A 24,545-nucleotide genomic window follows, 5' to 3' on the forward strand; every position below is an offset into this window, starting at 1 on the left:
ATATGGAAAAGCAGTCAGAAAAATGACACAAGAGGTTTTTATAGAACATTCAAAGAAAAAAAACAGAAAAAGTCACCTATCGCCAGTCCCTTAAAAGACATTCAAGGTAACGCGATTCCTGACATGCATGGTAAACTTGATCACTGGAGGAATCACTTTAAACACAAAACTGTTATTTATCCTCATGAAAAGGCAGCGTGGTCTTCAAAAATACCTACTTTTGTAATTACCGAAATGTAATATTGAATAAAATGCAGATTTGACAAAAACTACAGCTCATATGCAAGATGATGTGACACGAAGTCCTTTTCCAGTGTACGATACATACAATCAATACTGTTTTATCGTAGTCAAAAGTTATATCATATTTTCTATGGGCAAGGTGTAATGAATTTTTCAGGAAGGAGTATTTTCCCCTTGTTGTCCTTGCTGTTCGTTATGTCTACCATTTAAGTTCCTGTTTGTGGAAAAAACTATCAAGGTCTTTGAAAAAAATAATTTTTATTATCGATTAGCATTAATTAAAACTAAAAAGGAAAAAAGACAAGCGTTTTAGCAATCCCTTGGTACAAGAAACACAATATGGTTACAACTCCACATTTTGGCTCTTTACCAATTGAGCCGATTAGGTTCTATAAATCTTTAATAAATATGCATTAAGATATGATTATACATTATGAAAATAGATAAAAAAAATATGAAGCAAGAGATATCTCTTCATCACTTGTAACACAGTCTTAGAATTTTAAACTTTTTTTTTAAACCGTCCATAGGTTTCACTAAAATTTAATAGCATTTTTTTCAAATAAACCGCATGGTTTACTGAAGGAAAAGACAACCAAAAATAGCATTGTGATATGTCCTGTTTGGCTGTAAAATGCAAAGATAAGGAAATAGCTGAAAATTTGAGAAGACACTGCCAAGACTGCACTGTATCACATATATGTCTTATCGAAAAAATACATTGTTCAAAAATACTGAAGGACAATACAACCAAAAAAAGCATTGTGATATATCCTGTTTGGCTGTAAAACTTAAAGATAAGGAAATAGCTGAAAATTTGAGAAGATACTGCCAAGACTGCACTGTATCACATATATGTCTTATTGAAAAAATACATCGTTCTATTCAAGACAAGTCCGATAATTGCCTTAAAATTCTCCTTGCATTCCAAGACTTGCCAAAACATGAACACAGCCTTGACATCTGATTCGTTTCTAGAGAGCCATTCGAACTTCAATCCTCCCTTTCCCGAGAAGAGTCCCATAGGCACTTTAATATGGTAACTGTTGATCAAAGATCAACTTTGATCAAAATTGTGATATATCCTGTTTGGCTATAAAACGCAAAGATAAGGAAATAGCTGAAAATTTGAGAAGATACTGCCAAGACTGCACTGTATCACATATATGTCTTATTGAAAAAATACATCGTTCTATTCAAGACAAGTCCGATAATTGCCTTAAAATTCTCCTTGCATTCCATGACTTGCCAAAACATGAACACAGCCTTGACATCTGATTCGTTTCTAGAGAGCCATTCGAACTTCAATCCTCCCTTTCCCGAGAAGAGTCCCATAGGCACTTTAATGTGGTAACTGTTGATCAAAGATAAACGGTCATCTTAGAAGAAATAATGAATATGTATATGACAAAAGCAGTCACAGGGACAAGCGTCAGAAATTATGGATATTACTCATTGTTTACAGGAAGAATTTATGGTAGATTTTAATTTTTTCAGATAAGTTTTATTGCAGAAGTTACTGTATATAACACAGAATAAAAGTTTCGGCTTTTTCTTAGCGAGAACTTAGAAAAAAGAACGAGACACAGAGAATCAGGTCACAGAGTCAATCAAGTCTGATTCCATGCCTCAGAAACACAACTTTTGAAAAGATGCATGTGTTATATTATCATGGCAGCGTAATAGCACTGCCTAAGCAAAGAGCAAAGTGGGAACAATGTATTTTTTTTTCACCAAGGCATTTCGTATAGAAGAAGTTGTTGTAGTAACTTAGGAAGGAGCTCACTCGATTGGAAATTTGAATCTTTCGAGTTCTTTTTAAGAGTCGAAAGTCATTGGAGTACAACCAGACCCCCTCTCACACCCCTTTCTTCCAAAATATACCCGATCAAAATTTTGAGGTAGCCATTTTGTTCAGCATAGTTGAAAGTTCAAATAATTATCTCTGACGATGTCAATCCCCCATGGCATTCAGTGCAAGGGTTGTAAGCTACGTATTTCACCGATTGTTTACATATGGTATTCTTAGTCAGAAAGGAGGATATATTTGACCTTTGGTGTATAATAAGACCACATTCAGGTAAAGCATTCAGAGTGTTGAAGGGAGTGTTGAGTTAATTCAAAACACGTTATTTGTATCAAGGTGTTCAAAAAGGCGTATTTCAGGAATAACTGATTGTATTAAGTGCGAACTTTCAGGGAATGATGAGGAGGATGATCAATTGACCAAAAAGGCAGTATTTAAACGCTATTACTCCTACTGCTTCTACCACTACTGCTACTACTACTACTACTACTAAAAATACTACTACTACTACTATTATTACTACTGTTGCGACCATAACTACTGTTTCTATAGCGACTACTGCTAAGGCTGAGGATATTGAGGCGAAAATTCGAGTAAATGTTGAGAGGAAATTTGAACTAAATCAACACATGCTCCGGACATACAGATTGTCAAAAGGGCGTATCAGTTGCTACTACTACTAATACAGCACCACTACTAAGAGTACTACTACTACATTTTTTACTACTTATTTGATACTAGTGCTACTAAGGCTAGGGATATGAAGGGGAAAATTAAAGAGAATATTGAGGGGAAGGTTGAACTAAATCAAAACACTTCCTCATTTTCTGTAGGGCTTTGACCATTATTTCAAAAATATAGGAACCAGCTTTCGATATAACTCACTTTTAATATATTTCGGAGAGAGTGCTTCCAAATACGTTCAATTTTTCGCCAAGTTCCTCAGAAAGACGGGGATCCTATAAGTAATTCTGCAGAGGATCTTAGAATCTCTGTAAGATCTACCCAAGATAAGGAGATCCTATAGGTCCCATGTTCCTATAGGTAAGGTATGTGGCTGCTGGAAGGATTGCAAGGGTCTAAGTAAACCTTTATTTTTACAGTAGTTTATTTATTTATTTCCCTGAAATCGAGGAGCATAAAATATAAGTAAACAAAGTTACAAAAACACTCCAACTATAGGTGGTATCTGTAATTTACACAGGAGGGGGGGATCTCAATTTTTGGGCAATTCTTATTCAAATTATGAAAAGCCTGCGTACGTGTCTGGGGATTCTGTTATACGCTAATTATTATAATAGTGTTATTATTATTATTATAATAGTATTAGAGTGTAATAGTATAATTATTATATAATAATACACAATAGTATTATAATTCTATTTTTATAGGAGCTACCAGCAATGGCATTTTTGAATTTTTCAAGTTTTGAGTTTGCTACTTTACTGGACATAACTTCTGGAATAATGATGAATGTAAACCCAGTTTATTCACACTTGCCCGGCGCTATGACAAATGTCTTCAATAATGTGGCGCGAAGGTATTTATTAACTAATTTACTGAAAATTGGTTTATTTAGGTTGAAAATGGACTAATCGATAATAATTGAAAGTTTTTAATTAAATATGTTCTGAGGTGTACACACCCAAAAATAGTTTAAGGTGCACAGTTCAAAAGTTAATATGCACACAGTTCAAAATAAGGTGCTATAAAGGCAATATAGGCCACTACTGAAACAGTACAGTTAAAAAAAATACAGTATGCACATTTTCACGTTAGAATTACTTTTATAAGCCAACGATAGCATTCTATCATCTTTTATCATCTCTTAGTCAGCGCATTTCGCTTCTACAAGAATTTTACTTGTTCTTATGCACTATGATAAACAATTAAATTGCTTGAAGTCACAATTTTATTGCTATATTTTCCTTTTCTAGTTTCTTTTTCCATAGTCCAGTATTCATGGTTTCTTTTTGTTTGTTTTTAAATTTTACGTTTAGAATTGCTTCCTCGGCCTTATTCAGATTGGTTTTCTTTCATTTTTATTTTTCCAATTGTTATTTACTATATGTTCTGAATCAAATATATTGTTAGGTGAACATAATCAAGCAGTTCATGTCGTGGTAACAAACTGTGAGTAAGGAGGGGCTCGGCCCAATAGTAACTGGAACTCTGAAAAAATGTTTGATAACAATAACTAACATTGAAAGAATTGGTTTTTTGTGCTGATCCCAAATATACATAATTCATTAAGTTTACTGTTACCCCATCAAAAGCTACGAGCCTGGTTTTTGAAAAAGGAGGGAAACACCTCCGAAAAGTGAAACGATCTTAATTAAAATCAGAGAATCATATCCAACATATCAGAAACCCCTGTGTAGAGGTTTCAAGCTCCTATTATAGGCAGCGCGATAGCGTTGCCTAAGTAAAGAACGATGTTGGCACAATGTATTATTATTTTTTTTTTCTCCATACACGAGCACTTAGTATCGAAGGTGTTCTCGTAGAACTTCAAAACGGACTCTTTTAATTGGAAATTGAGGAGGCTTATGCCATTTTTAACTTTTAAAAGTAATTGGAAGGCAGCAAACCGCCCCCCCTCTACACCCACAATTCCTTCAAACACATCCAATCAAAATTTTGAGATAGCCATTTTGTTCAGCGTATTTGATTTCCAGATAGAAAATAGGTTTTTGAGGAGGACACTCCCCCAAAACCCTCGGGGCAAGGGTTTTAAGTCATGCCCTGAGGCCATATAAGAACGATATTTGCAGAATGTATCATTTATTAATTTTTTTCCTTTAGACCAGGGCACTTCGTATCGAAGAAGTTGTCGTAGAAACTTCGAAAAGGGCTCATTCAATTGGAAATTGGAGTGGCTTGTGCCCTTTTTAATAGTTGAAAGTGATTGTAAGGCAACTAACACCCCTTCCACGCCCACCATTCCTCGAAACACATCCAATCAAAATTTTGAGATAACCATTTTGTTCAGCGTAGTTGATTTCCAGATAAAAATTATGCTTTTGAGGAGAACACTCCCCACAGCCTTCAGGGCAAGAATGGTAAGTTATGCCCTGGGGGCATATAAGGTTTGTATAGAAGGCGTTGTTGTAGAAACTTCAAAAAAGGCTCATTCGATTGGAAACTAAAAGGGCTAGTGCCCTTTTTAATAGTTGAAAGTGATTGGAGAAGTGATTGGAGAAGGCGTTTTTATAGAAGGCGTTGTTGTAGAAACTTCAAAAAAGGCTCATTCGATTGGAAACTAAAAGGGCTAGTGCCCTTTTTAATATGTTGAAAGTGATTGGAGGGCAATTAGCCCCCCCCCCCCACGCCCATCATTCCCCCAGACACAACCAATCAAAATTTTGAGATAGCCATTTTCCTCAGCGAAGTTGATTTCCAGATAGAAAGTATGTTTTTGAGGAGGGCACTCCTCCAACACCCTTGGGGCAAGGGTTTTAAGTTTTGCCCTGAAGGCATATAAGAACGATGTTGGCACAATGTATCATTTATTTATTTTTTCTTTAGGGCAGGGCACGTGATATCGAAGAAGTTATCGTATAAACTTCGAAAAGGGCTAATTCAATCGGAAATTCGAGTGGTTTGTGGACTTCCGTTTAGTCTAAAGTGATTGGAAGGCATCTAACATCCCTTCTATGCCAACCATTTCCCGAAACACATCCAATCAAAATTTTGAGATAGCCATTTTGTTCAGTGTAGTTTATATCCAGATAGAAATTATGTTTTTGAGGAGGACACTCCCCCACAGCCTTCAAGGCAGGGTTTGTAAGTTATGCCCTGGGGGCATATAAGGATTTTATAGAAGGCGTTGTCGTGAAAACTTCGAACGGAACCTTTTTTCCTTTAGAGCAGGGCACTTGGTATCAAAGAAGTTGTCGTAGAAACTTTGAAAAGGGCTCGTTCAATTGGAAACTGGAGTAGCTTGTGCCATTTTTAATATTCGAAAGTGATTGTAAGGCAACTAACACCCCTTCCACGCCCACCATTTCCCGAAACACATCCAATCAAAATTTTGAGATAGCCATTTTGTTCAGCGTAGTTGATTTCCAGATAGAAATTATGTTTTTGAGGAGGATACTCCCCCACAGCCTTCAGGGCAGGGTTTGTAAGTTATGCCCTGGGGGCATATAAGGATTTTATAGAAGGCGTTGTCGTGGAAACTTCGAAAAAGGCTCATTCTGTTGGAAATTCAAAAGTCTAGTGCCCTTTTTAATAGTGATTTTATAATAGTGATTGTAGGGCAACTAGCCCCCCCCCCACGCCCCTCACTCCCCCAAACAGATCCAATCAAAATTTTGAGATAGCCATTCTGTTCAAAGTAGCTCGTTACCAGTTAGAATATTTATTTTTGAGCAGGACACTCCCCCACAACCCTCGGGGCAAGGATTGTAAGTTATGCTCTGACGGCATGTAAGAACGATATTGGCGCAATGTATCATTTATTATTTTTTTCCTTTAGAGCAGGGCACTTCGTATCGAAGAAGTTGTCGTAGAAACTTCGAAAAGGGCTCATTCAATTGGAAATTGGAGTGGCTTGTGCCCTTTTTAAAAGTCGAAAGTGATTGGAAGGCAACTAACACCCCTTCCTTGCCCAACATTTCCCGAAAAACATCCAATCAAAATTTTAAGATAGCCATATTGTTCAGCGTAGTTGATTTCCAAATTGAAATTATGTTTTTGAGGAGGACACTCTTCCATAGCCTTCAGGGCAAGGGTTGTAAGTTATGCCCTGGGAGCATACAAGGTTTTTATAGAAGGTGTTGTCGTAGAAACTTCAAAAAAGGCTCATTCGGTTGGAAATTTAAAGTGCCCTTTTTAATAGTCGAAAGTGAACAGAGGGCCACTAACCTCCCTCTCACATCCACCTTTTCCCAAAACACATCTAATCAAACTTTGGAGATTGTCATTTTATTCAACGTCGTTGTATGTTTGGTAAATTGGGTCTTTGAGGGTGACAACACACTCACTTCCCTCAGGACAAGGGTTGTAAGTTATGCCCTGGGGGCATAACTTACAGTTTATATCCAGATAGAAATTATGTTTTTGAGGAGGACACTCCCCCACAGCCTTCAGGGCAGGGTTTGTAAGTTATGCCCTGGGGGCATATAAGGATTTTATAGAAGGCGTTGTCGTGGAAACTTCGAACGGAAACTTTTATCCTTTAGAGCAGGGCACTTCGTATCGAAGAAGTTGTCGTAAAAACTTCGAAAAGGACTATTTCAATTGTAAATTGGAGTGGCTTGTGCCCTTTTTAATAGTAGAAAGTGATTGTAAGACAACTAACACCCCTTCCACGTCCACCATTTCTCGAAACACATCCAATCAAAATTTTGAGATAGCCATTTTGTTCAGTGTAGTTGATATCCACATAGAAATTATGTTTTTGAGGAGGACACTCCCCCACAGCCTTCAGGGCAGGGTTTGTAAGTTATGCCCTGGGGGCATATAAGGATTTTATAGAAGGCATTGTCGTGGAAACTTCGAAAAAGGCTCATTCGTTTGGAAATTCAAACGGCTAGTGCCCTTTTTAATATTTGAAAGTGATTGTAGGGCAACTAGACCCCCCCCCCCCCGATGCCCATCATTCCCCCAAACAGATCCAATCAAAATTTTGAGATTGCCATTTTGTTCAGCGTAGTTGATTTCCAGATAGAAAATATGTTTTTGAGGAGGACACTCCCCCACAACCCTCGGGGCATGGGTTTTAAGCTATGCCCTGAGGGCATATAAGAACGATGTTGGCACAATGTATTATTTACTATTTTTTTTCCTTTAGAGCAGGGCACTTCGTATCGAAGAAGTTGTCGTAGAAACTTCGAAAAGAGCTCATTCAATTGGAAATTGGAGTGGCTTGTGCCCTTTTTAATAGTCGAAAGTGATTGGAAGGCAACTAACACCCCTTCCTTGCCCACCCTTTCCCTAAAAACATCCAATCAAAATTGAAATTATGTTTTTGAGGAGGACACTCTTCCATAGCCTTCTGGGCAAGGGTTGTAAGTTATGCCCTGGGGCATATAAGCTTTTTATAGAAAGCGTTGTCGTAGAAACTTCAAAAAAGGTTCATTCGGTTGGAAATTCAAAGGGCTGGTGCCCATTTTGATTGTCGAAAGTGATTGGAGGACAACTAACCCCCCTCTCACGCCCACCTTTTTCCCAAACACATCCAATAAAAATTTTGAGATAGCCATTTTATTCAACGTAGTTTTAAGTTCTGTAAATTAGGTCTGTGAGGATGACAACCCCCTAACAGCCCTCAGGGCAAGGGTTGTAAGTTATGCCCTGGGGGCATATAAGGTTTTTATAGAACGCGTTGTCATAGAAACTTCAAAAAGGGCTCATTTGATTAGAAATTGAAAGGCTAGTGCCCTTTTTAATAGTCGAAGGTAATTTTAAGGCAACTAACACCCCTTCCATCCCCACCGTTTCCCCTAACACATCCAATCAAAATTTTGAGATAGCCATTTTGTTCCACGCAGTTTAAAGTTCAGGAAATTATACCTTTGAGCAGGACAATCCCCCCACAGTCTTCAGCGCAAGGGTTATAAGTTATTCCCTGGGGGATATAAGTTTTTATTGAAATCTTTGTCGTAAAAACTTGAAAAAGGGCTCATTCGATTGGAAATTTAAAGGTCTAGTGCCCTTTTTGATAGTCGAAAGGGATTTGAGGGCAACTAACCCCCCTCTCTCGCCCACATTTTCCCCAACAAAATTTGGCCAGAACAAAATTTGCACTTTACTGAAAAAATACAAATGAATGTGCGTTGACAGTTTAATATACATATACTGATATTTAGTAACCAAAATGGTAATATTATTTGATTTATTGAAGTTATAAACGTAAAAACATTTATATTATTTTCAGTAAAATGCAAATTTTGTTCTGGTCTTGGGAAGGCATAGGGATTTTCAGCCCAACTTACGTTAATTTCTACTCGTTTTGAATTTGACTCGGTTATTTATTGTAACTTCTGTTCGTTTTGGGTTTCATTTATTTATTGATGCTGATTTGTGGTAGTTTCGCGCTTGGTAGATTGTTTGATTTTATTTTTGCTCATTTTTTGTTTAATTGAGTTCTTTACTTTTCTTTGAAAAATTTATTGGCCCAGTAACCATTCCCCTGGGGATGACATGACCCCCTACAGACCCAGGGGAAAGGGTTGTAAGTAACGCAATTTGCCCATTTATGAGATACAGTATATGTTAATAGGATATACACTGAAATCGTCCGGAGGAGAGGGGGGGGGGCTTTATCTTCGGAGAAATTTTCCACAGAGAAACTTTTCTGTTGGGAGGACATTTTCTGGGGGGATTTTCCAAGGAGGGAGAAGAGGTTTACGTGCATCGAAAAAGGATCAAAGATTAAATTAAAAAAGAAGCTTTTCAACTGAAAGTATAGAGCAACATTAAAACTGAAAACGAATAGAAATTATTCCGAATATGAGGGAGGCTACCCCCTTCTCAATCCCTCGCTTTTTACACTGTATTTGATTTTTTGTCCCAATTCCTTAAGCAAGAATGCTCAAAAGCAAGGGCCGTTGAATTTGAATGAACATTTATAAAGAACTTTAAGGCTTTGGCGTAAAGAGTGAGGGATTGAAGATCGGGTAGCCCCCCTCATATCCAGAATATTTTCTGTTTGTTTTAATTTTTAATGTTTCTCCTTGATTTCAGTAGAAAAAAAGTTGTTGTTTTTTTTAATTCGACCAAACACTTTAAGAGAATTAGGAAATAATTTACGGAAATTTGGGGATTTCTAGCAGTCCAAAAAAGTAAACCTTTAGACCAAAGTATTCCAGCTTTCATGTATGTCTTCCTCAAATTATTTCAGATTTTGATAGGGCGTATGGAATACCCCTATATCGCATGTCCATGAAACGGTTAAGTAATGGTTGTTACCAGATTTCTCTTGATTATATTTTTTGAACTTGCTCAGGATTGCCATTTGGAATAATTCTTATTGCTCCAGGTGCTTCTCGCCTCATTAGTTGCGCAATATCTGTTGTAAATTCATATGACCAAATACAGTTTCATAGATTTTGTTTTTAACATACGTTTGGTTAGTTTACCTCTTATATCCACTATAGTCTTATAAAAAGAAGAAATTTAAAAGATAAAATTATGATAATGGGGAGAAAGGGTGAACTATTGGAACTTCGTCTTCATAATGGTGCTGAGCCGAAAGAGATTTCATTTTATCCATGCCGTATTGATGTCTAAACCTATATAATCTAGTAAAATACAGTTTTGACCTGGCATTTGGGTAGCTGAAATGTTTTTGGCACCAAAATACTCAGAAAATATTTGCTCAATATTAATCTAAAATCAGTCAAAATCAGCCGTGCATAAATACCCCTGTTCTCAGGGAAGAGGGGGAAATTTCGAATTTACATTTCTGCAATATTTTCTAGAGTAAAAGGTGGTTTCATATTAATTAAAGTCTGGAAAGACCGAAAATGACATCAAAAAATAAAATACCATCACTTAGAACCCCGTTTCCACCCTATCGAATTCAGATGGTAAACATACCATTTGTGGTATTATAATAATATAATACATACATTATTATAAAAAATAGGGAAATGGGATGCTAAGTAATGAAATTTTCCGATTTTGATATCATTTTGGTCTCCCCGGACTTGGATTAAATCGAAACGACCTTTCCAATATATATTTTTCAATTATATATTATATTATCATAATACCCCAGATGGCATTTTTCCCCTTCTGACCTCGCCTAGGGTAGAAGTGGGGGTGCTAACGGATTTCATTTTCCAATTCTGATCTCATTTTCGGTCTCCCCAAACTTGATAAGATAAGATTATTCATCAGGAAATACACATACAAAGGGGAAGAAGAGGGAAGACAAACGAGTCACTTACTCATAAAAAGAATAATCAGTTACTCACAGAGAGAAGAGCAAAATATAGAAGAAAAAAAATATGAATAAAATAAACTATAGAAAACAAAACTAAATAGATTGAATAGACAAAATTAATTAAGTAGATTAAATAGACTCCAATAAAGTAATAATAAATATGTAAGAAAAATAAGTAAATAAAAGAATAGATTCGAAGACGCCACAGAATTTTTAATAGTTTTTTTTGGAACAAACTGAATGAGTGGAACCTTCGAGCTGATTCAGGCAACTTATTCCATACAATATGACTCGCCATTAAAGGATTAAAATCTGATCTTACACAGAGAGCAAAAGAAATTTGAATACGCCTTTTTGTATTGCGAAGATTATAATTTTTCTGATCAGAGGTAAAAATATGGCGGAACACTTAGGGGCTGGGGGAGGTCAACCTGAAGCTGAGAAAAAGTAAAACATACACACGAAAGAATATACAGTGATTCGAGATTGAGCAAAGGGATAACTCCTGAACGATTAGTTTCCTGAAGGTGATTTCTAGCTTTACTGTAAATCTTAGAAAGTGGTTTTAACAGAGAAGGAAAGGTTGACATCCATACTATTGGACAGTACGAAACGTAAGAGGTAAAAAAAAATTCAAAATTGATCCAGGAAAAGCATGTTCAAGCTTCCTTAAAATAACGAGACTCCTGCATATCTTCATTTTAATCAAATCAATGTTACGCTTGAAGACAGGTATTCATCAACAAGAATGCCTCAAAAACGAACATATCGGTCTTTAGATCTATAAATTATCCCATTTGGCTGGTGAATTTTAAATAACTAGGGATAAACCCGAGAAACACAAGAAAAAATCAAAAAAGAACTGGACTTAGAAAACTATATTAATAGGAAACGACGTTTCAATCGACTAAATACTGCATAAGTTAGGATTCTGATTTTTCATCCCCCTCTGACCTTGCTTGGATTGAAATGAGATACTAAGCGGTGGAATTTTCTAATGCTTATGTCATTTTTGGTCTCCTTGGACCTGAATTAATAGAAATATAGGGTCTAAAAACATTTACTTTTAACTTGATGTGATTAAATAAAATTCATTTGAAATTCCCCGCCCATCATGGTAAAATTACAAACTTGCTGCCTAAGTTATATCTTGCCATTTTAAGACACAAACAAAAAGTTTAAATACAAGGAAATTTATTCAAAATATTAGGTTTGCTTCGGGACACTAGAACTGCCAATTTCCCATTGACTGATCCCCTTCTCAAAGTTTGTTTGACCATCGGCTCTGCTCGGCGTGGCAAAAAATAGCAATAATAAATGGGAGACAGCTCTCATTCTTTAGCCGACGCTACTGTTTTGACGCTGAAAACTATACTTAAAGAGTTAATGCAAAGCAAATTTACTTGAAGTATTAGCTTTGTTTTGGCTAATTTTGATCCCTACATCTTTTTTAGGATTTCCTTGAAGAATGCAACGGGAGAGTATCCAAAAGATGAAATTCAGGAGATTTTAAATCCGATGCCTTACAAAGTTCTTCCAGTCCAGTTTAATCCAGGTCAATTCTCTTCAGCTATTTTTATTGGGATGGTGTTTATACTAACTCCCACATCACTCAATATTGATCTTGTACAGGATCGAGAGGTAGGCTGCATTGTCATATGTCGGAACTGAACCAGGGAAATCATCTTAGTACATCCTCTTATAGCCAAAATTTGTCTAAATAAATTAATGTTTTTTTAATAAGCAGTAAAAAAAGGAAATCCTATATAAAAATGAGGAAGTAAGGAAATATGTTCCAATATTTTTGGTTTATATGTTATAAGAGTAATTCAGAATCTATATCTGCCCCACGAGAGTTTGAAACACCCCTCTAAGAGCGAAACACGTTTATTTGGGAGCATTTGTTATAGATTTTGTATGTCGTGGCCAACGGTTTTAGGCCACGTTCATTTGCGCATATTCCAATTAATTTCAATAGCAGGTAAAAGCCTTTTAACTTATATAAATTATTGTTCTTTGAGGGACGGCACTCCAAGATTAACTTTACACGGAATAACCTTTTAAGCATTTATAATAGTAACTTTGGAAAATTTTTAGTCATGAAAATAAATTCCATCTAATAAATGTTTTGTTATTATAAAATGCATTGGACATTTTCCATTTACTTACTTGTACTTATACTTGTGGTGGGAATCAGGCGTTTTCACCTTGCTCAGCATCAAGGATCTTTGAGACCTATCTGGACAACGTAGGTGGTCTGCTGCCAACTGCTTTGCAAGTGGGAGCCACTGGGCTTTCCATCTGTGACCGAAGATTCTGAACCCCCCAATAGGTTCAAGATCTGATTAAACCACGTTCCACCAATTTTCCCGCTGTCCTCCTTAGCGTCTCTTCCCTGAGCTGAGGGATTCAGCAAGAAGTATTCGGCGAATTACCAATAGTATTTGGGAGAAACATTGCTCTTTACTAAGGCACCGATACTTTGTTGACTCTGATAAGAGAAACTGAATCTATAAAGTAGAATAAGAAAAACTAGTTGGAAGAGATTGCCAGGAGCACTTTGGACAGGAAATTAGAAATTTTAGAGCCGTGGAAATATTTTGGTGACTCGAAAATAACTAAAATTAACTGCAATAAGAACTATTGAACACGTGTTTAGCTAAAAGTGGTTTGAGGTTCTGGTCTCTCCAACAAACATATAGTACCTAGCTTATAATTGGAGACGTGAATCTGAGCACATTTCAGCAATAATGATCCAATTTCATACCAATTGCCAATTTCGGTGCTCAGGAAAATCAGTGAAGCCTTGTGGACAGTATCAAAGAGTATGGGTAACCTATAAGATTTGAAACTGGCGCTAGTGTCGATAAAAAACCATCAACGCCATCTTGTATCTGACTACACTTGGCATTTTTAAAGCTTTGTAACCGTTTATCTGCCAGAAACTGAGATCAGACACTTTTTACTAGCCTAATTTTGCCAATTAGACTAATTAAATTAATTGTTTTTATTTTTACCCTGAAATATTTGCCTAGTGTCGCCAAACGTTTTGGCCAAACCATAGTTTGTTTGTTTTTTTCGATACTAGCGCCAGTTCCCACTCGTACAAGCTACCCATACTCTTTGGATAACATAATATTTCTATATACGGGTGTTGCGACGGGATTATTATTATTATTAAACCGCTGCACAAGGAAAACATAAGTAAATAATTTCTTAGACCACACTGCCTTTCTTTTACAGAATTTAACAAATGAAAATGTGGAGAAAATGGGTATAACATTTTAAAACAAACAGTGGGAAAAACAAACAAAAGACTTTAATAATAAAGGAATCCGAATATTTTGACTTCACTTTCGGAAGCCTTTATCAACGGAAAAGAATAAACTAAGCTAAATTAAACAAAACATATAAAGAGAAAGAGAACAAAAAACAATAAACAAAACTCTCATCTTAATAACTTCCAATATCACCATGCAAATAGCACGAATGTGCTCAACAAAATCATAAATTAACATATGATGAGATAAACAGAATGATAAGTATGCATAAGTAAATAAGATAGAAAGAAGGAAACTAGGTTCAAATCTTAACTGATGCATAACTTCTACCCATCCGAGAACAAAAAATTGTAACGTTGTAAGAATTAACATTTATTTGTAAATAACTTGCGTAACCCAAGAAAAAAGTAGAGGAAATCTCTCACAGAGGCCCACTCTTCAGAAAAAAATTGATAAAACGTCCCAGAACTGAAAAGTAATGAATTTGATGCAATTTCCAAAGAATCCAAGAAACACATTATATACAGGGATATACGATTATGCCTCCACATTAAATTTGTTGAGCTTTACGGAGTACTGGGTTTACCAAGTTATTATCCCCAGTTTATATGCTTTTGGGCTCTGAAGTTAGCAAGCTGCTACGCCAGTTTTAGATCTCAAGTAGCGCCGGCCCGGGTTCAAAGTACCCGACTTGAGTGAAAATCCTTTTAAACTTTCAACTTTCATGTTTGGAAAATTCAATAGAGGTATAATATTTAAAGAATCAAACATTTATTTATATGTTGTAATTTTACTCTGATATGACTAGAAGCTTGAACTTGGATGAATTCAATAAGTAATTACCTTAATGTAGTTTGTTTGTTTTTTTCACTCGAAACTCAAAAAGGATAATAATGCTATTTCTTAGAAGTTTTTTATTAGTCTAACTTAAAATGTTTGATCTTAGTCGGATTGTGGTAAATTCGTTTTAAATTTTCACCGTAAAAGAACTGTTTTAAAATAATAATAAAGTTTAAAGCTGACGGTCACCATTATTTCGCTTTGAAGTTATTATAAATGACATTTTTATCTAGAATACGCCAGTGATATTATTTTTACAATCAATAGAAAAAACATTGCAAGCATTTGAATTTTGAGTTCTGCCCAACTTAAGGGATTTATTATCAGTTTATACCTCTTCTTTAGTATTTATTGCCATCATAGTAGGATACCACTTGCATATTTAGTTTAAGCAAGGCTGTATCCAGGGAGAGCTAGGGAGTTTGACCCCCCCCCCCCAAAAAAAAAAAATTTGTCTGACTCATAAATAAGAAATAAAATGCATATAAACAGATCTTTGATGTTTTTTCTTTTTTTTGTAAACCTCCTACCCGAAAAAAGTACCCCCCCCCAAAAAAAAAAACCTAGATGCGACCTTTAGCTTGAGTGTAACATTTTGAATAGAATATACAAAGGGGAAATGGGACTAGAAAATGAATGTTAGCACGCAGCATCTTCACGCCCACATAAACAAACAAAAAAATATTGAAGAATATTGGAAAGTAGACATAGATAAATTATGGCCAGAGTAGGGCGGGAAAGAATCAGGGAGATGAATGTGCGTCAATCTAAAAAAAAGCAATGTTTGACGCTGTTTGATCTAGTGATTCGGGTGATTGATTTTTTTTTGTTGAGTTAATTCTATCTCAATGAATATTTTTACATAAGTCCCTTGCTTACACACAAACGCTCACGAACAAACATACAAACACGCATGTACACATTCAGAAAAACATTCAAGAGCATTCAAGAGCATGAATATCATAATTATCGCTCTGGCATTATGATATTCAGTCTCCGGCGAGTTATTTTTATTAATCACAAATTCTTGTTATCCCCCCCCCCCTATTCGCTCACTCGCTTCTTCGTCGGCCGGTTTTGGAGCGTATAGAATCCCTTTGGTCAATTGTGAAAGAGATAAATTTTCAATAAGAGACCAAATCCCTTCTATAGCAAACAGGCTAAAATTAAATAATAAATTTAAAAATCTTAATAGCCGATCACTTTTAAAGACTAGATTAGTAGAATATATTATTAACCTTTGATGACGGGGTGATTCTTCTTGATAATTTGTTTCTTAGCATTATTTTTAGATTTTGCCGTGCTGGGGTAGCCTCCTTTGTCCTTCTCCTTCTACATGTTATGATGTTTTTTGGTTTATCTTCTTTATCTTTATTTTTGGTGTACTTGAATTCACTGTAATAATTGTTAGCCTTCCTTTCGAGTTTAGCTCCTTGTCGGTTTTATTTAATTATTTGTGTTGTTTATATTTGTATGAAATACAATGTATCTATCTATCTATGAACGCGCTCACTAATAGCGCTCATTTCCGAATAAGCACCTTGCCATTTACGGGAAATGGAAATGTAACGTTCCCACCCAATAGCATGAATAAATAACAAGGACTACACTACTAAATCTACTCTAAAAATCTATATTTGAAAAGATCAAAACGGAATAACTATAATGGCTCAGACATTGCAAAAGAATGCAACCTGGTGGACATTCTAGGATTTCTTTCGAAGGTAATAGCGATGAAATTTGAACACGATGCTCGGCAAGGAAGAAAAGCGTTGAGAACATCAGCTAAATAAACTAGATCCTTTTTCTATAACCTTGAAAAGAGTATGCAACATCAACAATAGATGTAGCCTATATCAAAAGATTCATATTCAGTTTAAATCCAGAGCTTTCTGGGAAGATGTTGACTTTAAGCTGAGGTGGAAAGAGAAGAAGCCCGTGCAAAAATTTGTTCTCAAGACCAGTCACCAACAGTTACTTACTTGTAGCGTTAGTTGTATTAAACTAATGAGTGTAGAATCTTTCAAATCTGAATAAGTATTCCAATTTTTCCTGTTGATCTTACTCAATACTCTGATGTCCTTAGCCTATAACTCGTTAAACTCGTTATAACTCTTAATATTTGATATCGTTAAGCTTTAGTTTTTTTTTTCTCTCTTACAGACTCGTGCAAAGAACCAACTCCGAGTAAATGGTCTTTCGTTTGGGATATACTTTGGATCTTACTTCATTGTTTTGGGGCTAATGATACTTTTCACCTACGGATGCCTGCTTGGTTTAATACAAATTTTCAACATCGTATCCTTAACGAGCCCTGCAGCATTCGCCACAACTGCCTTAATTTACCTCCTCTACTGTCCTACTACTCTCCTCTTCGGTGCATGTGCTTCCTACTTTTTCGACAAAGTTGAAACAGCCCAGGCGGTATTTCCAAACGTTGGTATATTCCTTGGATTTATACCTTACATAGTGATAAGTCTTTTAGATATGCTTCAAGTGGGTGGTGATAATAGCATAGCATTAATACTGCACTATGTCTTCACTTTTATTGATACGCTTTACATACCGTTTGGCTCCATCTATTTTGTGCAAAAAGTATACATTGGTTGTACGGTTGGAACATTATACGGTAGTGGAGTTGATTGTAACAACTTGTCTTTCACAGACTACATTTCGAAACCAGAGATATATGTATGTATTTTGGCTTGTCTGATAATGATTCCTGTACTCATTGTGCTGCTGATGATTCTTGATGTGAAGAAATCAGGTGGCCTTGCTGGGGAGGCATTTAAATGGCTTAAGGTAAAAACTAGCTTGTATCTGTACCCTTTCAAATAATTTTAAAAACTATTAGTAATCTACTATCAAGTTTTGATAAATTTATCACATTAGGCAACACTATTATTCTGACATTTCTGATGTTTGACCTCATCTTTTTCTCTCTCTTTTAAATTTTCTCCATGCGTCACAGATTTTGTTGTTGTTGTTGATGAATTAGATAAGGTATATTTGTTTATTATATGTTGATAAACACGGCAAATGCCTGGTATACCTTCAGCCTTGTAAGAGTGCCCCCACTCTTTTTGAAAGCGAATGCTATGTGACTGTCATTTCCTTCTCTGTCAGGGTTGCCACCTGTTGCACAAAAGTGCTATTTTAGCATAATTTCATCATGTGTAACATTGTAGTACGTGCTACAGGCAATGTAGCCATTTTCTTCTTATATGATCAAAGTTAAAAATATAGACATACAAAATGCAGTTACATAATGTGTCTCACATCAAAATATATGTCAGAACATTTTTTTATGCATGACAATAATCTAAATATATTTTAATACGGGATATGCGCGTGCTCGTACATTTTCCCATTCAGCGCTCTGATCAGCTACATTTTCTATGGATATACTTTTATTCCTCTACATTAAAAATGATTAAAACATTGACCTAAAAACGAATTTTAGTACAATTAAAAAGACCATGCGGGTGTAAAAAAAAACGTGCTACAGTCAAAATGTGCTACAATAAAAAAAAAGATTCACTGCAGTTCCCGAAAACTGTGTAGCACGCAAATTTGGGCTATTATAGCACTTTAGGAACTGACCGTGATGGCATCCCTGCTCTCTGTTACTCTTACAGTCCTAGGCTTCTTCGTCAATGTTCTCTCAGTTCGAAAGACTCTTGTCATGCTTGATTAAATGGACAGTGACGTCTCGTTCATTATATGATCTTGTTCCTTAGAAATGAAACATGGACGAGAATTGTTAAAGAGGTAAACATTATTAAACGAAAATTTTTAATCCAGTTCATCGAACTGTTCCAGATGTTCCAAAATCACCTTAAATAACTGCCAATATTTTAGACTAACAATAAACACATATGGTTGTTGGCACCAAGAAATCTGTGAAATTTTATACATATCAAAAAGTATTTGTGTTCAAAGTTCTAATTAGGGATAAACAATTGTTACCTCAGAAATCTATTGTTGTCCTGGAAAATTTAGAACTGAGCAGATGAAGGAAAAGAAATCAAATAATAAGAATGAAAAAATGAAGGGATTTTGGAATATTCCATATATGTCAAAGATATACTGTTGAATATATGGTGTAGAGCATCCTATGTATCTGATGTTATATTTATTTTTTCTTTTACTATTTGTGTTATGTTTTTGGGTTGAGCTATCATAGCACCGTAAGATAAAGGGCAAAGAAAACAATTTTGCTTGCTTATTTTATGCTTGGTTCTGACTTGGAGCTTGACTCCATGCTGTTTAAATTACAAAAAGAAAATCTTAAAGTTGCTTCAGACGGTAAACCCTTGTAATACACGCCTTTGGATGTGTTTTCGATTCCAAGGAGTTAATTGGTATCATGTATAATTGATATTGTTCCTAGACCAAGCAATTATTCATACTTTATAGTCCTAATCCACATCTCTGTACATTTCTATCATAGGGCACTCCTTCAGCAGTTGCCACCACTTTCATATTCCCAACTTATTTTCTTTAGCCTTTATGCTATGATAGCTCAACCCCCCCCCCCACCCCAAAAAAAAGAACTAGAAAAAAGAACTAAAATAAATAAAAATATAATAACAGATATATAGGATGTTCTACACCATAGGTTCTACCTGCATTTTGGAATATTGGTAGAATGTTCCAAAATCTCTTTCTTTTTTTCATTCTTTTTATTAATCCTACTTTCCCTTCGACTGCTCAATTTTACATGAGGGGAGAACTTTCCTCCAGGGGGGGGGGTTCAAACCATAACCGTCAATTCCATACCCCAAGATTATTTCATTTGTGGGAGGGAGCCGTTTAGCAACTCATCTGCCATTGAAGTTGAAAACAAAATAGCACTAACTTACCAAATTGATTTCTCCTGAAATCTGGCCTTTATTAATCGATATAAAAGTGCTAATAGATAATATGTCTGGATTAGATAATGCCTCTAATTTAAAACTGTAAAATTTTTAACACAGTTAATTGGATCTTTGACAGTCGACTTGACCCAGTGTGACTTTACGCACACAATCACAGAAGCAAAATATGCATTTACCACAAATCATACGATCAAACCATAATTAACTGTGCAACTCTCTGTCTCCCCATCTCTCTCTCTCTCTCTCTCTCTCTCTCTCTCTCTCTCTCTCTCTCTCTCTCTCTCTCTCTCTCTCTCTCTCTCTCTCTCTCTCTCTCTTTTTGTTTTTTGTAGGTATTCTCTCCTGGAAAGAAAAATGGCAAATTAGTAAGTGATTGTGAAGACGTAGATAGTAATAATGAGGATAGTGATGTAAAAATTGAAAGACAGCGTGTCGACCTTAAACTTGAAGGTGATGACTCTGATGCTGTAATTTTAATACAGGTGAGTCAATTCTCATCACTATGCGCATTAGTACTCTATAGATGGTTGGCTACTATACAATAATGATTGTTTTTGTAACTATAGCTTACTAATAGCTTCATAAGTACATTCGAATCATTCTTTTATGACTATGCTGATTAGCCAAATGTTCTGGTAAAGTGCTGTGCAGTTAGACTTAAAAAAAAAAACCTGTGACAAATTGTCCTTAGTTTTTGTTTTAAGCCAGAATATAATGAGTTTTTAGTTACAAACTTGCTTCCTTAAAAAAAGAAGAAGAATGATCGGTTCTGTTCTCATCCATGATGGATTTTGTTCTCGTTCTTGAGTCTAGCAATGGTGGGCGTAATTTGTTATTGGGCAGGGGGACTACCTCCCAGACCTCGTTTCCGCCTCATCCCAGACCCCAGTTTGCCCCCCCCCCCAGTTGAAATTGAGTTTCTCCAAAAATCTTGTTAAGACTAAGATAATCCTGCATAATTCAAGTATTCACAAAAACGGATCAATTTTCTTTAGTATATATCTATCTTTTTTGCTACTATATGGCTCGTTTTCAGTTTTCACTGTCATTTTCAATTGATTTTGGAGAATTGGCTACAACTTTTCCCCCCTCTCCAGGATTTTACGGAATTACGCCACTACCCCAGGCTCTCTGCAGATGCTGTGTTTGTGATTTAGCCCCAAAAGAAATAAAAACTAATAGACTAGGACCTGGTATATTTTGTGAGTAATTAAAATCAGTCTTGAAAATTGAAATAACGTCGTCTGCAAAAATCCCTTCCAGCCCTTTTAAACTACAAGAGATTTTATCTTTCTCGAATGTAATCTGTGTTATAAGCAACGTATACTAATACACTTCTATAAATCTCGCAGGATTTACCAAAGGATTGACGATGCTTGCGTATAGAACATCTTTGACACTACTGGATTGAATCTCTTACGCTCTTGATAAGCTTACCTAGGATACTCCTTGAGCGTCTTCAGCTGGAATATAAAGAAATGGGAGGTTGCTTTTATTTTAAACCTAGCAGTCCCATCTCAATATTTTTTAGTTCGAGAAAAAGAAATAATTCCACGCTCTATAGACAATACTCCTCACAAAATCTCACGTTCTCGTGGTAAATCTCATATAAATCGTACGTACCAGCATTTAACATAAAGTGTTATTGACCATGAGACATCTAGATAAGACCTCTAGAGACATTATCCAAAAAAATAAATACGCATCCGTGAATTTTCTTCTCGTAAAATAAAACATAGAATTCCACATTTTTGTAGCTAGGAGCTTGAAACCTCTAAACTAGGGTTCTCCTATATCCTGAATATGGTAATGTGATTTTGACTAAGATCACTTGAATTTTTGGGGGTGTTTCCCTCCTTTTTTGAAAATCAGGCAAATTTTCTCATGCTCGTGGCTTCTTATTGATAATTAAACAACAAAAAAAGTTTTTTTTAACTGAAAGTAAGGAACGACGTTAAAACTTAAGACGAACAGAAATTATTCCGTATATGAAGGGGGCTGTCGCCTCCTTAACGCCTCGCTCTTTACACTAAAGTTTTTTTATTGTTAAAAAAAATAATGTTGTGAGAAAGTCAAATTTTAGCGTAAAGAGCGAAGCGTTGAGGAGGGGACAGCCCCCTTCATAAACAAAATAATTTCTGTTCGTTTTAAGTTTTAACGTCGTTCCTTACTTTCAGTTAAAAAAGCTTGTTTTTTTTCTTATTTAATTTTGAACGTTTTTGAATTAATGCAAGCTTTGATTTTGGTTCAACGTACATGAATAATTAAAACAGAATTTGCATATTAATTTTACTTTTAATTGGTTAAATGGCTTTCTCGAAACTTGTTTCATTTTATTCACGAACTTCTTTATTAGTAATAAATATACGTAACTTACGAATTAACTTACGTAACGAACTTCTATATTCATAAATTTTTAACACGTATATTAGGGGGTTCGCCCCCTAGTCAATACCTTGCTCTTTAAGCTAAAGTTCGAATTTTTTTCTAATTCTTTAAAAATGACCCTTTAATCACAATCAGTTGATCAGTTGAAATCAGTTGAAAAACTTGTTGTTTTTTTTACTTAATTTCTGATCTTTTTCTTTAATAATGCTGGGAAATCCGGCGCCCCCTTCATAGCAATATCCCTTCCCCCATGAAAACTTCCTTCATGGAAAGATCCTCCCATATAAACCCCCGACCCACCCCCTCCCCCCACCTACCAGAAAAAATCCCCCTGAATACGTCTGTATACTTCCCAATAACCAATACTATATGTTAGCATTGAGCAAAGTTCATAACTTTCAGCCCTCCCCCCGGGGAAAGTTATATATTTGAATTCAGTTTTGAAAGCTGATTCTTTTGATGTATCTATTGCTATCAAAAACCCGTTTTCTAGACTTTCGGTTACCATTGAGCCGAGTCGCTCCTTACTTACAGTTCGCTACCACGAACTGTTTGAACTTAATGAATTTTATGTATTTGGAATCAGCATGTAAGCCAATTCTTTTGAGTATGTATTATTATTAAAATTCCTTTTATTTAGAGTTTCAGTCACTGTTGTGCCCAGTTCCTCCTTACTTCCAGTTCGTTAACACGAACTTTTCGACAGTATAGACCTAACCTTTCAATAGGGATAATAAATATTGTCTTCCTGAATATTTCTTATGGACGAGCAGGGGATGGGTTAAATACTGCACTTCGACTCTATGCTTCTCAGAAGACAATATGTAACTACTGCCTTCAGTAAATTAATTAACAATTATTTATTTTTTAACTTACTTTGTCTTTTTGAATTACTATTTATCTTGTATTCAGCTCTTGTTCAGGCCCCTTCCAGTATGAGGGTTTGCCGGTACTAAACTGAATGTCATATGGAATAAATCAAGAAAACAAAATTTCGAGCAGTAATTTGGTGTGAAAAAGTAGATTTATCTAGATGACATGTGTAAGATTAATTATGTCACAATAACTCAAGATTCTGGATTTAAAAACTCTTGGCAAATGGGTTATCCGCTAGGTGGGAGTCAACTGACCTGGATCTTTGGCCAGGTAGACAACAGTATCCACAGCAACCTAAGTTGCTTACCCAACCTAGAAATTTAATAACAGAAAACACATTTATAAGACTTAAATAAGTAAAAAAAAACCGCATTGGTGTAATTTAATAGGAAAAAATATATTTTAGCCAAGATTCATTATTGCAGGGACTTCGAAAAGAATATTCAAAGCCGGAAGAGAATGCAAAGAAGAAGAAAGGCAAAAAGGGCGAGAAATTCATTGCTGTTCGTGATATAACATTGGCTGTTGAAAAAGGTGAAGTCTTTGGACTCCTTGGTCATAACGGGGCTGGAAAGACAACAACAATGAGAGTGATAATTGCAGAAGAAGCTCCAACAAAGGGAAGAGTAAGTTGATGTTTATGCTTCTGGTTGAGTTTCTGTTCATCCCACAAAAGCTATTGGGTAAGGCACCCACGCGGGCGAAGAGTCACTAGGGCCATGCCTGCCCTAAAATATGGAATTTTGTTGTTTTCTCCTAGAGCTACATAGACTTCACTTATTTTACTACTAAATACTCCTCAATCCCTTCCCTCACAAAAAATTCACTATTCGTAGATGACTTTATCATCCAATTTATTGTCTGAAGAAATCAAGCAAATAAAATGAATCTTGTTTAGCATTAAATTAAAATAATAGCAAGGTTTTCATTATGAAAGTAAGAAGGTGTTAAAACTTGCAGAACGTACTCCTAATATAATGAGATCTGCCACTTACGTGTACCCCCCCCTCCTCTTCATTCTATTTTGCTCTACAAAAATCAAACCTGATTTGAACTAAAAGCTTGTTAGAATACAACAAATTGTTACTTGTACACCAAGCTCTTATATGTATATAAATATATATATATATATATATATATATATATATATATATATATATATATATATATATATATATATATATATATATATATATATATATATATATATATATATATATATATATATATATATATATATATATATATATATATATATATATATATATATATATATATATATATATATATATATATATATATATATATATATATATATATATATATATATATAT

At 35.4% G+C, this 24,545-nt stretch overlaps 1 protein-coding gene across 1 annotated transcript in view; it reads left to right on the forward strand.

Annotated features, from left to right (window-relative positions):
- LOC148946241 (cholesterol transporter ABCA5-like) overlaps positions 1-24,545 on the forward strand; it is a 133,365-nt gene that overhangs the window by 99,011 nt on the left and 9,809 nt on the right. The window contains exons 18-22 of the mRNA XM_089097644.1: positions 3,442-3,590; positions 12,401-12,587; positions 17,231-17,869; positions 20,280-20,429; positions 23,637-23,837. Coding sequence (XP_088953770.1) covers positions 3,442-3,590; positions 12,401-12,587; positions 17,231-17,869; positions 20,280-20,429; positions 23,637-23,837 — 1,326 coding nt within the window. The remainder of the gene's footprint in view (positions 1-3,441; positions 3,591-12,400; positions 12,588-17,230; positions 17,870-20,279; positions 20,430-23,636; positions 23,838-24,545) is intronic.

Source organism: Artemia sp. Qi Xiang Cuo, chromosome 12 (assembly GCF_049724085.1).
Source record: "Artemia sp. Qi Xiang Cuo chromosome 12, ASM4972408v1, whole genome shotgun sequence".
NCBI classification, from domain to species: domain Eukaryota; kingdom Metazoa; phylum Arthropoda; class Branchiopoda; order Anostraca; family Artemiidae; genus Artemia; species Artemia sp. Qi Xiang Cuo.